This window comes from Calliphora vicina, chromosome 5, assembly GCF_958450345.1.
Source record: "Calliphora vicina chromosome 5, idCalVici1.1, whole genome shotgun sequence".
Lineage (NCBI taxonomy): Eukaryota > Metazoa > Arthropoda > Insecta > Diptera > Calliphoridae > Calliphora > Calliphora vicina.
Window position 1 is genome coordinate 27338494 of NC_088784.1, and position 14203 is coordinate 27352696.

At 34.9% G+C, this 14203-nt stretch overlaps 1 protein-coding gene across 8 annotated transcripts in view; it reads right to left on the reverse strand.

The window, feature by feature from the left end:
* hppy (MAP4K3-like protein hppy) overlaps positions 1 to 14203 on the reverse strand; it is a 312486-nt gene that overhangs the window by 5486 nt on the left and 292797 nt on the right. For 4 of the 8 annotated variants that reach the window (XM_065514167.1, XM_065514170.1, XM_065514169.1 and 1 more), the window contains 6 exons: positions 3680 to 4249; positions 2812 to 2989; positions 2483 to 2612; positions 864 to 1664; positions 330 to 551; positions 125 to 251 (listed from right to left, as the gene is read on the reverse strand). In XM_065514167.1, the coding sequence (XP_065370239.1) occupies positions 125 to 251; positions 330 to 551; positions 864 to 1664; positions 2483 to 2612; positions 2812 to 2989; positions 3680 to 4249 (2028 nt within the window). The remainder of the gene's footprint in view (positions 1 to 124; positions 252 to 329; positions 552 to 863; positions 1665 to 2482; positions 2613 to 2811; positions 2990 to 3679; positions 4250 to 14203) is intronic. The other 4 variants (XM_065514173.1, XM_065514172.1, XM_065514171.1 and 1 more) reach the window with 2 other exon arrangements.

Genomic DNA, 14203 nt, shown 5'->3' on the forward strand with positions numbered 1-14203 from the left:
TTCATCAGCTGTTTCTTTGGATTTTAACCCGCCAATATTGGCCGTCTAAACTTACAAATAAAACAAAATAATCTCTAATCTTCATGTTATATACCCGCTGTAAGAGAAATGGTTTGGTACATACTTATCACTACCCAGCAAACGATATGTACGACTCATATCTTTAATTTCTTGGGTGATTTCACCATTACGCAGCGACTTGCCCTGCATGCCGTGCTTGTGGAATGCTAAAACACTATCTGGCAGACACACTGTAAAACAATTAAACGCAATTTAATTCCATTAATGTTAAAAGTACATTAAAAATGAATTAATAATATCACACTTACCTATACTGTCCACATTAAAATCGAAATTTAATTGTGAGACCAGTTTTTTATGTTGTTTTGGATTGCCCTGAAGCGTTACCACCTGTATAATGTTGCCATAACAAACAATAATCGCATCCTTTTCCACCTGATGAACTTTAACGACTTTAAGCAAGTCTCGTCTTGGTACCATAGTGGCCATAGCATCATATTCCAAATCATCCGAATGGAACCAACTTGCACCTGTTATGGTTACGTCGTAATTGAGGTTGGAAAGCAATTAAACATGAGGAAGGATAAGGAATAGTAAGATGTAGGAAGGAAGACACAACCGAAAATTATACAAAACAAATGAAATACACAAAAAAAATCATAAAGGGAAAACAAGTTAAAAGCATAAGTTTTAGACAAGGATCGGTTTTAAAGCAGGCACACAAACACAAGGCGCAGCAGCCACAAAACACAAGAAAATTCAAAGAAGAGAGAGAATGAAAGAAAGAAAGAACAAAGAAACTTATTATATAAATGTTCCAAGGCGTAAAATGAAATCTATACCACTGTTCATGTTGATCAGCTCCAACTTGAGACAGCCATTGGCAGCCTTGCGCACACCCGTACACACAATGGGATACTCCAGTTCCGGTGTTATAATCATCTCAAAGACCGGAGTATGACCGTTCTGTACACAACCATGACCACCGCCCAGTATGCTTGTGGCCGGCCACTCGCATTGTTTCAACAGCATGAATTTATTCAATGGATCATACCATTGCATTAGGAAAATACCATTCGGTGTGGCACCGCACAAATACTTGTAGCCATTGTAGGGATTCCGCGTAACACAACACTGTGTACAGCCTTTGGTATCGGGTACTTTTGTGGTCAGTGCAAATTTTCGTGGCACCAAACGCTCCGGTATCTTATTCATGTGCAACGAAAATCGATGTGTTTGCTTTGAGTGCAGTGCAATCAAATCGTGCCGATACAACTGACACGATTTGCCCGACAGACTCATTAGGACATCCTTGATGACGTACAACCATGTTGTACGGCGTGGGAATAATTGATCTATGGCAGCATCATGCAATTCGTTCATATTCAAATTGAATATACCCTCTTCCGCGCCGATCAACAGATGTTGATCCCGTGTCTCGGGATGTATCCACGAGGCGGTGCAGTGTACGCGTAGAGGGCAGCCATTGAAGATTTTGGAAAAACAAGCACCCATATGGACTTTAGGTGTTGGTGGCAGGCCATTCGATATGGGTCGTGGTGGTGTGTGACGTCGTCTATGGGAACGTTTAGGAGGCACAGGAGGTGTATTGTTTAATAAATCAGGTTGAGCTTCTTTGTCAACTGGAAAAAAAGGAAGAAAACGTATAAATAATTAATTTGGTTGAATTTAAAAACTAAGGAAAGTGCAATATTGGAAAATGTCATAGTAATCCAACAACATATGACTACGAAAACTTTAAGCGTTAGCTAAAGGTTTCCTTGAAGCTTTAGCTAAAGGTTTCCTATAGGAAAACTTGAAGCGTTAGCTAAAGGTTTCCTATAGGAAAACTTGAAGCGTTAGCTAAAGGTTTCCTATAGGAAAACTTGAAGCGTTAGCTAAAGGTTTTCTACAGGAAAACTTGAAGCGTTAGCTAAAGGTTTCCTATAGGAAAACTTGAAGCGTTAGCTAAAGGTTTCCTATGGGCAAACATGAAGCGTTAGCTAAAGGTTTCCTTTAAGAAAACTTGAAACGTTAGCTAAAGGTTTCCTTTAGGTAAATTTGAAGCTCTAGTGAAAGGTTTCCTATAGGAAAACTTGAAGCGTTAGCTAAAGGTTTCCTATAGGAAAACTTGAAGCGTTAGATAAAGGTTTCCTATCGGAAAACTTGAAGAGTTAGCTAAAGGTTTTCTATACGAAAACTTGAAACGTTAGCTAAAGGTTTCCTATACGAACACATGAAGCTCTAGCGAAAGGGTTCCTATAGGAAAACTTGAAGCTCTAGCGAAACGTTTCCTATAGGAAAACTTGAAGCTCTAGCGAAACGTTTCCTACAGGAAAACTTGAAGCTCTAGCGCAAAAAAAACTGAAGCGTTAGCTAAAGGTGCTATAGGAATACTTGAAGCTCTAGCTAAAGGAAATCCAGAAATGTTAATTTCAAAAAAATATATAGTTTAACTTACGTTCGTCGTCATCTTCTTGTGTACCCCCATCACTGAGACTTCGAGTACGTGATGATTTACCCATTTCATTGAGTAAACCCAATAATTGATCCATTGAACTATGTCGCCGTGGCGAGTCCTCTAAACCATTCTGTAACAATTACAAATAATTAAATGTTAATAACAAACAGTTGCAAATTCAGGGAAGTAAAAAAATATTTGAAATTTGCCTTCCAAATACTAAATACGTCTCTGGCTTTAAGGATTGCATTTTAAAAATGCAATTAAATTAAAACACAAAAAATAATTATTTCAAAAAAAAAAAAACATAAAATGTTACCGCTACTAACCTGATTACTTTCATGACGATAATCACAGTTATGATGACTGTTATTTGTAATATTATTGGTGGTTGTTGTTGTTGTTATTGCCGCAGTTGTTGACGCTTGTGGATCATTCGTTGACGCAGAGGAGAAATTGGAGGAGGAGTTGGCAGAAGTTGAGGCCACGACATCGCTGGTCGTATTGCTGTTTAAATAATTGGAACCATTATTACGTAGTAGATTATTATAAAAATGCGATGTTGTTGTAGAAGAATTGTAGGAGGAGGGAGAGGCGGAATTAGAACAAATGGACGCAGACATAACGGTTGACATGACATTGTGATTGTTATGATTGTTAGTATAAGTGGATGCGGAAGGGGATGGGGAAGGGGAAGAGGAGGCATAGGAAATCGAATTGGAATTTAAATTTGAAGTATGACAAGCAGTTGTAGACGCTAAAGAGGTGTTGTTAGCATTAGACGAGGACAGAATGGAGGAAGAGGAGGAGGAGGAATGTAAATGACCACCAATACCAACACCACCACCACCAACAACACTACTACTACCACTAGAATTGTTAGTATGCAGATACGATGACAATGCTGACAGAGAAGAGGGTGAAGCTGATGTATAACTATCTTGACTATGATGACGATGGTGATGATGATGGTGATGATGATAGTGACTGCCACTAATAACAACACCACCACCACCCACACTCGAACCATGATGATGGCCCCCAACACCAACACCGCCAACGTTTGTTGTACCGCTACTACTATTATTACTACTATTACTACCAATAACGCCACCACCATGGTATATATCAACCCCACCACCACCACCACCAGCCCTTAAATCTGAGCTTGAATTATCCAAAATATGATGACTGTACATTGAGGTTGATGTTGACATTTGGCCGTTCGTTGTGGCACCACCCGCCGACGATAAATTCGCATTGTTAATTAGTGCCGAAGCCGGTGTTGATATCGGACGATTGTATGTTGTATTGCTGTAGTTGTTGTGATGGCCACCATGTCTTAGCATATCAAAGTGAGCAAACAATGATGCATGATTATCAACATGATCCACTGCTGTTGTGCGTATGTTTGATAAGCCGTTGTTGCCACCACCAGCTACACCAACACCATAAGCAACTGATGTTGAAGAACTTCCAGAACCATTTGTGGTCGTGTGCGCGCCGCCACTACTACTTGTACAACTACTGCCCTGTATTATTGAACTATTTGTAGTTGCTGTTGCGGCGACATCAGTTGCACAACCATTGTTACTTGTCGCCGACAACGAGGATGATGATGTTGTTGTTATTATTGCTGCCGATGATGCGACGGCTGATGTTGATGATGATGATGTGTTGTTATGGTTACTATTTCCTCCACCATTATGGCTACAATTGCATTCAGTGCTTAGTAAATCTTTGGTATCAGTTAATGGCAAAGTGGCTCTGCAAAAGCAACGGAAAGAAAAAGAGAAAGAGAAAAAAAAACGTTGCAACAAAAAAAACTATGTAATGATTAGAGGTACGCTACAGGGATTCTCAATATTTTTGTTTGTTGCTATTTTTTTTTTTTTTAATCAAAAATAATGTTTTGATAGTTTTGTAGAGCTTTAGGAGACAATTTTTATAGGGGGTTAGGAATTATGAAGATCTATACTTAAGCGAATTTATATGACATGGATGATCGCAATACTAAATTTTTACTAACAATACACTACATACATATATTAAGTAAGAATTAAGTAAAATTATAACATGATTCTGTTGGTTGATCACCTAATTAGTTTGATATGATTTTTCCTTTTTACTTCTTTGATCAGAATTTAATATTAAAAAGGATCTATAATGGATTTTTAACTTAATTTCATTTTGATTACACCTTTGAATTCTTGCCAAGGAAAAATCTAACCGATTCGACACTAATCATTGGACAAAATTAGATTGTGTTGCTGCCATTGGAAAATATAGTTTGGATTTATGAACAGTTTGTAATTGGAAATATCTTTTTTTAAAGAAAATTTTTTTCTCTTCGAGGATCAATACCGGCAATGTGTCCAACAATTACTTAATTGTATCAATTATATAAATCACACTTTACTTAATTTTATCAATTAAAAATGAAATGAAACCGAATGGCAGTGATTATGGCGAAGTGATCATGAGCGACGAAGACACTGAATCACTACATGCTGCCATATTTAAAGTAATGGGGTTACTCTAAATGAAGAGCTTTCCAATGAACTTTTATTACCGCAAATTGATGAAGGGTGTATTTCCGGATCGCTTAATGTTTGTTGTGGTCGACACAATATGTTAGAAGATCGGCAATATGATTGATCCAGACATCTTTCTTTGGATTCTTTTTTAAGTCCAAGGTCTAACTAAGCAAACCACAGATGCGGAAAGTTCTCAAAGATTAGCAGTCAGCGTTGGCAATCATTCTTCTTATGAAAAAAGTGAAAGTCCACGAGGAAATATCAGATTTAGTTCTCTTTATGAGGAGATCAAAGGTAAAGAGATTTACGACACCGAACATTAGATGAATTGATTTAAGTTGGAGGAGGAAGCAAAGAACTTTGGTATTTTCCAAGATAGTAAACTCTCATTTGGTTATAGCCAAATAACATCGGGTTAGTGTTTTTGGGACACCTGTATTAGTTGGTCAACAGGTCGAGAAGTTCGTTTGGTCAGATCCCCAGGCATTTTGGTAAAAATTAGTCGTTGGGTGTTCTTCGTGTAATTTTCAATTTAATTATTCTTTAAGGAGTTCTCAAGGAATTGCAAACTATAAATTACCACAACTATGGCTACTGACGCTCAACGATATCCTGAAAAATTTTGTAACAAGAGGTCGAGAGATACTAAATTACCCTACTATCAGTGAAACCATGGGCGAACATTTTGTTTGTGAAAGAGGAGTGGTACTCAAAACGGATAAAAAATAATTAATTCTCTCTTAAAATGTTGAAATTCCGAGGAGTGAATTCAAAATAAGAGGAGAACGCGAAGTACTTGTGAATTATCCAAGACAGTAAGTAGCACACAAAAAAGGCTTAAAAAGGGACTTCATAGGAGTCTACAACTAGTTTAGAAAAATGAATTTACGTATCGGTTTTTGAAACTATCCTTACGTAGTATGGTTTCACTCTCTGGAGGAAGAAAGATACTAACTTAGGCTCAAAGGTGTGCCGCACTTTGTATCACTTGTGCCGTTAGAAGCTGCCTGGGGTATGGCAGCTCATTCTATATATTAATATGTTGCTGGAAAGACGACATGAACCTTACCCCGAATCTATGAGTCTGATTTAGTGAAGCTAATTGGTGAAGGCCGTATCACTACCTTGAACACAACGTTATTATTCGGTAATTACCGAATATAATATTGCTTAAGTCGATTTCGTTAATACTACACTCCCAATAGAGATCCCAGATGACTGGCTTGGCACCGAAAGACTGTTTGAATGTTTTATAGTGTTAAGAAATGGATCTAAGGTGGAGGTGGTGTCTTCTGATTATAGAACACTATGATGTCATTAAGATTCCCCACAAATGTCTTATCTTCCAAGCTAAAATTTTGAAGAGCCTTAAAATTGATACCGACTGACGTCAATAGGAAGTTAGAGGCGACTAGTTATGTCGACATTGTGTTTGTCCAGTCCATGAAACAGACTTAGATGTCTGGGTAAACGTTATAAGATGGAATTGAAGATACTCATGGTTGTAGGTTAGGTGAAATTCTTGTATATTAGGGAAAGCTGATGAAATAGAGTGAATAAGGCAGCAAAACGGAATATGTTAGTAAGAGTGTTTGTTTGTTCGTAATCGATATACTGAAGAACTACTGTACCAAATACCAGATATTCATGTAAGTTTTATAGGACGTGAGGATTGCTCCAGTGAAATATTATTATTGTCCGTTATATGGCTTCATACACCCATGTTCTGAAAAGCGTATATCCCTTAAAATTTATCGATTTGAAAACGCGAAATTTTACGTTTTCAAACCGCTAGTGTATACTGAAAACAATAGCAAATCGCGTGGTTTTCAGAACATGGTGAAATGCGTTTTGCGTTTTTCAAACCGTAAGCGATTTATTAATCGCTAAACCAATTACTTTTTAATTTGCAGGACATTTAGATCCTTCACAAATAAAATAATAAAAACGGAGAAAAATTAGTAATTTACTCAGTACTTGGATTATTTGGTAAGAAAAGTTAAAGCCAATGCAGGTTTAAAAACATACAAGGCTCAAAAAGTTCCTGACAGGAACTCTGCTAAACATTTAGAGGCCCAAGACAGACCACGGAAATTCAAGTCAAATTTTATACAAAAAAATATATGTGCTGCATAATAAATGACGAAACGTATGTTCAGGGAAATTTTTCGCAGCTTCCTGGTGTTCGAGGGAATATTGTAGAAAAGTTTAGGACCAAAAAGCAGAAAATTTTTCCAAAAAGTTCTTGGTATGGCAAGCAATATGCAGTTGCGGTAAAAGAAGCCAGACATTTGTTACAAAGAGCTCTATAAATAACGAAATTTATATCAAAGAGTGTTTACAAAAGAGGATGCTTCCATTCATAAGTCTTCTTAATCTGTCCACTTATTTTTGGCCTGATTTGGGATCCTGTCACTGTGGTAAGCAAGGTCTTGAGTGGTACAAGAACAATAATGTGATATTTGTACCAAGAGAGACAAATCCCCAAACTGCATGGAGCTAAGGCCAGTGGAGAGATATTGGGTTATTGTTATAAGAGAATTGAAAAACACAAAAAGGTGTCCAAAAGTTTGGAAGATTTTAAACGGAAAGTGAAAGAAACCACTATAAAAACTTTAATGGAAGGCTTTCCGGAAAAGGTTCATAGATTCATCACTATTTATTAGAACTATAAAAATAATATTTTTTGTAAGTTGTAATAATAACTTCAATCAAATAAAAAAAAATCAAAACTGTAGGTTTAGTGGTTTCTTTTTCAATTAACATTTATCTATGTTAAGATTTTTTCGATCTCACTCCTTATGTTCATAAGAGTGTTTGTTTGTTGGTATTCGATATACTTAAGAACTGCTACACCAAATTGGAGAAAATCGTTTAAGTTCTATAGGACGTGAGGAGTGTTGCTGTGAAGTATTGTTATTGTCCGATAGATGGTTTCATAGTTTTAGATGTTGGTCATTTAATCGCTGAACAGATTACTTTTAAATTTGCGGGACATTTAGATCCTTAGCACAAAAAAATAATAAAAACGGAGAAAAATGGGTAAATTTGACACTATTGTTCTACAAAAATTAATATTCTTCATAGTATTATGTACTCAGAACGGTGCTAAACTAATTATTTAAGAACAGAAACGCCGACAGGGTTCAGTTAGTATATTCAGAATTCCTATTTAATTTCCAACAACCTTTTAAATAGTCTCCACAAAAATTCAAACAAATTGAGAATCCCTGTATAAATATATAACACAATGCATGTGAATGACATTTTAAGAGCCAACGTATCACTGAAAGGATACGTTTATTTAGTAAATGTACAATAACAACAAAACAAAATAAAAGGAAAATAAACAAAAATTGAAACGGAAACTCTCACATAAACACCTACACTTATACCCACATAAACACAGATACACTAACAAACACACACATGCAAATGAACAAAGGAACCATACAAAAGTTGTATTGACTGGTTTGTTGGGTTAAGAGAGTTTAAGGTTGTTTGCTTGCATTTGAGCTGGGTTAGTTTGTGTTTGAATGAGTATGTGTACGTGTGTGGATGAGTATATGTGTGTGTGAATGTTAAAGGACGAGTGAGTATGTGTGTTGTATGCATTTTTAGTATACTTCGTTAGCATGTGTTAGTTATAATTTAAAAGATTTACATGAAAGACCACAAGGACAATTAAGGCCAGGATAATGAATGTATACATGAGTACTAAGGTGCAGCTTATTTTGCACTATAAGGATTTTCGGTACTCCCCAGGGTCTAAAATTGTTTTGCAACATTTCATTTTTAAATTTTTTTGGAAAATATTGCTACTTAGAAGCAAATCTTGAACTAAAATGTGCAACCTCTAAACGTTCTCTGATATTGCTAACATTTTCAGCATATAATTTTTAAATGACGAAGAACAATTTTAGATCTTGGGAGCATAGAAAATCGCAAAATTGCAAAATAAGGGCTATCCTAATGTGTACTACATGTAGGTATGTGAGAGTTAAACTAAATTCTATATCAATTCCTTTAAAAGTCTGTTTTTGCTTCAACACTTTTACATATAATTTTCACACACATATGTCAGCTATTTATGAGCTTGTTACATACACAGGCTTTATTAATAGTTGTATTTTTCTTTTCTTTTTTTTAGTCTTATTTTTATAGTTTTAACTTGTATTTAAAATTTATTATAATAACGTTGCTGATGTTGAGGATGATGATGATGATGACAACATACGCTTTCTATGTAATCGTTAGTACTACATGTTGTATGATTTTATGCAAATTGTGTTGTTAGTAATTTGTAGCATTTTTTTATATTCATACATTTCATATTTATGCATTTTTATTTTGTCTAACTAAAACTAATAGTATAATAAATAATAAAAAATAACAATGTCTTTAAAATCATAAACGGAATTTATGACAATGAGAGATTAGTGCGAAATTTTGTATGTAAACGATTTTAGAAACCACCGTAGAGATATTTATTTATTTGACTGCTCTAAGCCAGAATAATTTGATAATTTGATATATTGGGAAGCGTTATTTATATAAGGTTAAATTAAATCTATGGAATTTTGAGAAACTTAAGTGAATTTTAAAATTTTTCTAACATTTCGAAAGCTTTGTATAGTTTTTTGAGAGCTTTCGAAATTCTTTAAGAACAAATAATAAAATAACTATCGATCAATTCAACAGATTTTACACTATCCTAAAAAAATTTAAAATTCCACTTAAGTTGTTTTGTCAAAAGTCCACAGAAATAAATAGTATTATGTTATAACTAAGCCACTTTTTGGCACATAATTAAAAGTCGTAATCGATTTAATACTCCTTAATAATTAGGCAAGTTTAGAACAATTTGTGTTGCCAATAAAATTTAAATACATAAAATTTTTCATGATCATTTAGACCGTGAATAGATCATAAAATTTTCAAATTTGTATACAATTCAAATTACTGAAAATTTTAGATAATATTCAAGAAGATCAATGAGATCAATTTTGAGAATGAGATCAAAAATGAGAATATAGTGGAAGAAAGATAAGTTTATGAAAGAATCAACGGAGACCTATACTGTTATATACTAATAGATTCGTATTGACGTGCTCTTTCAGAATCTATGGTGATATTAAACAAATTATCTCAACTCCACAGTCAACAGTTATTTATCAACGTAAAAATAAAAGTCCGGATGAAACTCGTAAAAAAAAGTTTTAAATAGTCGTCATAAAAAACACATTTGGGGAGTTTTATTTTTCCCGTCAGAAAATAAAACTCTTTTCGTTTATTTTCTACTTTTTTTAGTATCTTTCTTTATTGAGTTCATTTGTTTAAGAAAAAAAAAACAAGAACAATTTAGTAATAGGAATCAAACAATAGCAAATTAAAATCCCAATTGTTTTTATTTTAATGACATTTGCAATGCAAGGAGCTTTACAAATTGTGATGATCTGACGGCAAGCTTTAGGTGTCAATTTATATAAAATGAGTTTTATTTTCTGACGGGAAAAATAAAACTCCTCAAATGAGTTTTTTTATGACGTCTATTTGAAACTCTTTTTTTAAAAGTTTCATGCGAACTTTTATTTTTACGTTGAATAATAACTGTTTTAGATGGAGTTTTATTTTTAAAGTCACAAAATAACTGTTATAAAATAACATTTTTATGTCACTTATAACCGTTACGGTCTCTGCCAAAAAGGCAACAACCAACAAAGAATATTGCTCTATTCAGATAATTAAAAAAAGATGATTATGAAACATAATCTGCTGTGGACTTAAAAAAAAAACGAGATTTATTGGCTTCTTATAAAGTTTGTCTCAAGATTTTAATTTGCCGTTATTGTTTGATAAAGTGTTGTCAAACTAACAAAAACAGAGTTTGACAGCTGACAGTTTAGGGTTAGTAAAATTCAAGCATTTCACGAGAGATCAACACGTTTTCATTGTTGAACAATATTTCAAAAATAATGAAATTTTGGCGACCATATTTGAAGAGAGTAATTGAAAAATTGAAGGAGGCGTTCAAATATCAATATCGAAGCAGTGAGTGAGATTGTTGGAGAAAGTCCAGGAGCACAGACAAGAAGCTTACTACAGCTTTTAGTCCCTGGGAAATAGATCTAAATGCACAAGAACTGAATTCTTAATGGCCCTGCTCAGCGAAAATGGATGAATGGCTTATTGAACATCAACAAGTGTATACTAATTTGTTCGGGCAAAATAATTCTAAGCCATGGAGCACATTTTCACGTTCATGGCTTTGTTAATCGACAAAATTATTGCATTTAGGGTTTAGAGACAGTTAAGGGTTTTTTCTATTTAACGAATATGAAGGTCATGTATGTAATAAAACCTTTGGTAAGAGAGTCTCGAAAATACACTGGCTATGTAACTGCGGTCGTCCCTATACTTAATAGTGACGATCCTCCACTCGTCATGATAGTCTAGCGATGCTAGATATACAGTGACGGACATTACAATAGAATCACTACCAATATTGCATTTAAAACCAGTAGCAATCATAAGGATTGGTGTGGGCCAGAAAATATAAAAAAGTGGCAAAATGTGTTGTGGACGGACGAAATGACCATTAATTTAATTGGTAGTGATGATAAGACATGGGTTAGACGTCCAAAAAATGGCAAAAACCAAAAACGTTTAAACATGGTTGGGGAAATATTATTATATGGGGATGCTTTTCTTGGTATTGCGTTGGTCCAATTTATTGGATTAAAGAAAATATGGATAAGCACTTGTATGTAAATATTTTGGAGAATGTTATAAAGCCACATACAGAATGGAATATGCCCTTAAAATGGCTCTTCCAGCAAGATAATGACCCAAAGCACACGTCAGGTCTTGCCAAAAAATGGGTTTTATATAACAAAATTCATGTTATGGAATGGCCGTCTCAATAACCACACTTAAATCCTATGGAAAATAGTAAAAGACAAACTCGGATCTGAAAAATTGAAAAACAAGGAAGAACTTTGGCAGAAAATTCAGGAAATATGGTATGCAATTTCCCGATCTACATGCGAAAGTTTGTTAAATTCAATCCCCAAAAGATTTGATGCTGTTATTAGAAATAATTGATATGCAACAAAATATTAAGAAAACAACGAATTCTTATTCTGTTCTTTCAAGAATTTTCTTTGATGATTTTGACATTATTATCTGTTTTAGGATCCCCAATACCTGCAATCAAGTCATTCATTAAATTATTACTCTAATTCATCCATTATCATACCTTGGACTTTACCATGTCGAGTCGGGAAGGGTTCTCTGACAAAGAGACAAGCGAAAATGAATTGGTTGGCGAAAGCGCAGTAAGCGGTTCATCTTTTAACTTAAATGTGACTGTATATGAAGACCATAGTCATCTAGGTGGATAATCTTACTGAAATCAAGGCATTTAGTTGGACGTGTGAGTTGCACAGTTCGGCCTTCAGAATATCGTGTTAGTAAGATCTAAAACAATCATTGAATACGGTTCATGTCATAATTAAATCCTTAAACAGTTCTTTTCGGTTCAATATATATATCAGGAAGGTTTGATATGAAGTTCTTACTGCAGATTCCAACAGTCATAGAACAATCGGTACCACGGAACCAAGCCAACCAATACGATCCATTTAAATGTCCAATAGGACAGAAGAGATCATTGAAGATAGGTAATTCCAGAACAATCATTGTATACAATGCCATAATCTCATCATCACCACCAATAGAAATGATTGAATACAATACTCAATAGCTGAATATGCTGCCTAATTGGGACAAAACTATTGGATAGTAAATTAACAACTTTCCAAGATTTAAAACGGACTTATCGAGATCAGGCAAAACAACTCTGCACAGTGAATAAATCTGTAAGTTCTAAACGGACAGTCCGATTGTAATTAATCATTCAAAAACATGTGCAAATGATAAAATTGTTTTATCAAACTCGATGTTATGTTCGGTCCCTATTGTGTCCCTATTTTGGTGAGGCCTATTTCTGGATGACCAAATAAACTTGTCGAATTTGATACGATACTAATCGACATGAGATCTAAGAGGATACCGAAAAAGACAATGTTTTGTGTGGATTTTGGGCTGGCGGAGTCATCGGTACATATTTCTTTGAGAACGACTTTGGCGATGCCATCACCATCAACGAAGAGCGCTGTAGGTCGATGATTACCAACTTATTTTGGATGATATGGATACCAACGATTTGAGGGATTGGTCATCTCACGTGGAGGTGATGTCAACTGGCCACCGAAATCGAGTTATCTGACCCCGTTGGATTTTTTTAAGGGGTTTTCATAAGTCGCTGGTCTACGCGAATAAGCCACAAACCACAGAGGCCCTCAAAGCCAACATAACCTATCCCATCAGTCAAAGTGTGATTTATGCGCCAGAGTCATGGAAGATTGGACATTTCGGCTGGGCGCCACCTAGCGAAGCCGCGGCGGACGTTTACACGATCTTATATTCCACAAATAATGGCATCGAAAGGCGTTTCAAACCAATAAAACCAATTCGATGACATCTTACACACACATTGTTTTATTTAAATTTTAAGATAGGAAGCGCTTAACGAAAGACCCTTTATACTAAAATCTTTTAAATCGAATCGAGAACAATAATGTGGCATCATTTTCAACTATTCATATACCCGAGGTACCCCACTTTAGAGCTTTGAGACTCAGCCCCTCCTTGGTCTTTAAAGTCCAAATTCAACTGCACTTTTTCCATTAAAATGGGAGTATCCGTTTAAAGTTACAGATTTATTTCCTTTATTTTTTGATGGAAATTTCACCTCTGTATTTCAACCCAATATTATAGAAAACCTATTTTGAAAGATCTTTACACTCATTCGCTTTATGCAGGCGCGTATACAGGTAAACCATTTGGGGCTGAAAATATTAAAATTTGTTCTACATTTTTCTTTTTTTTCCCCTTTTTTATATGAATACTTTTCGGTTTTGGGGGGGTGTAATTCGTATTTCACCCTATCTGGATCCGCGCCTGGCTTTATAGAAAGCAATCAGTTTCAGTTATCGCGATTCGTTTACATGCTGCATTTGCATAAAACAGTTTTTATAAAGAAACTAATCAAATATAAGAAGGGGAGTTTATAAATATATTTCGTCCCTTTGTTCAAATATTATTGGAGTTTTGGCAGGAG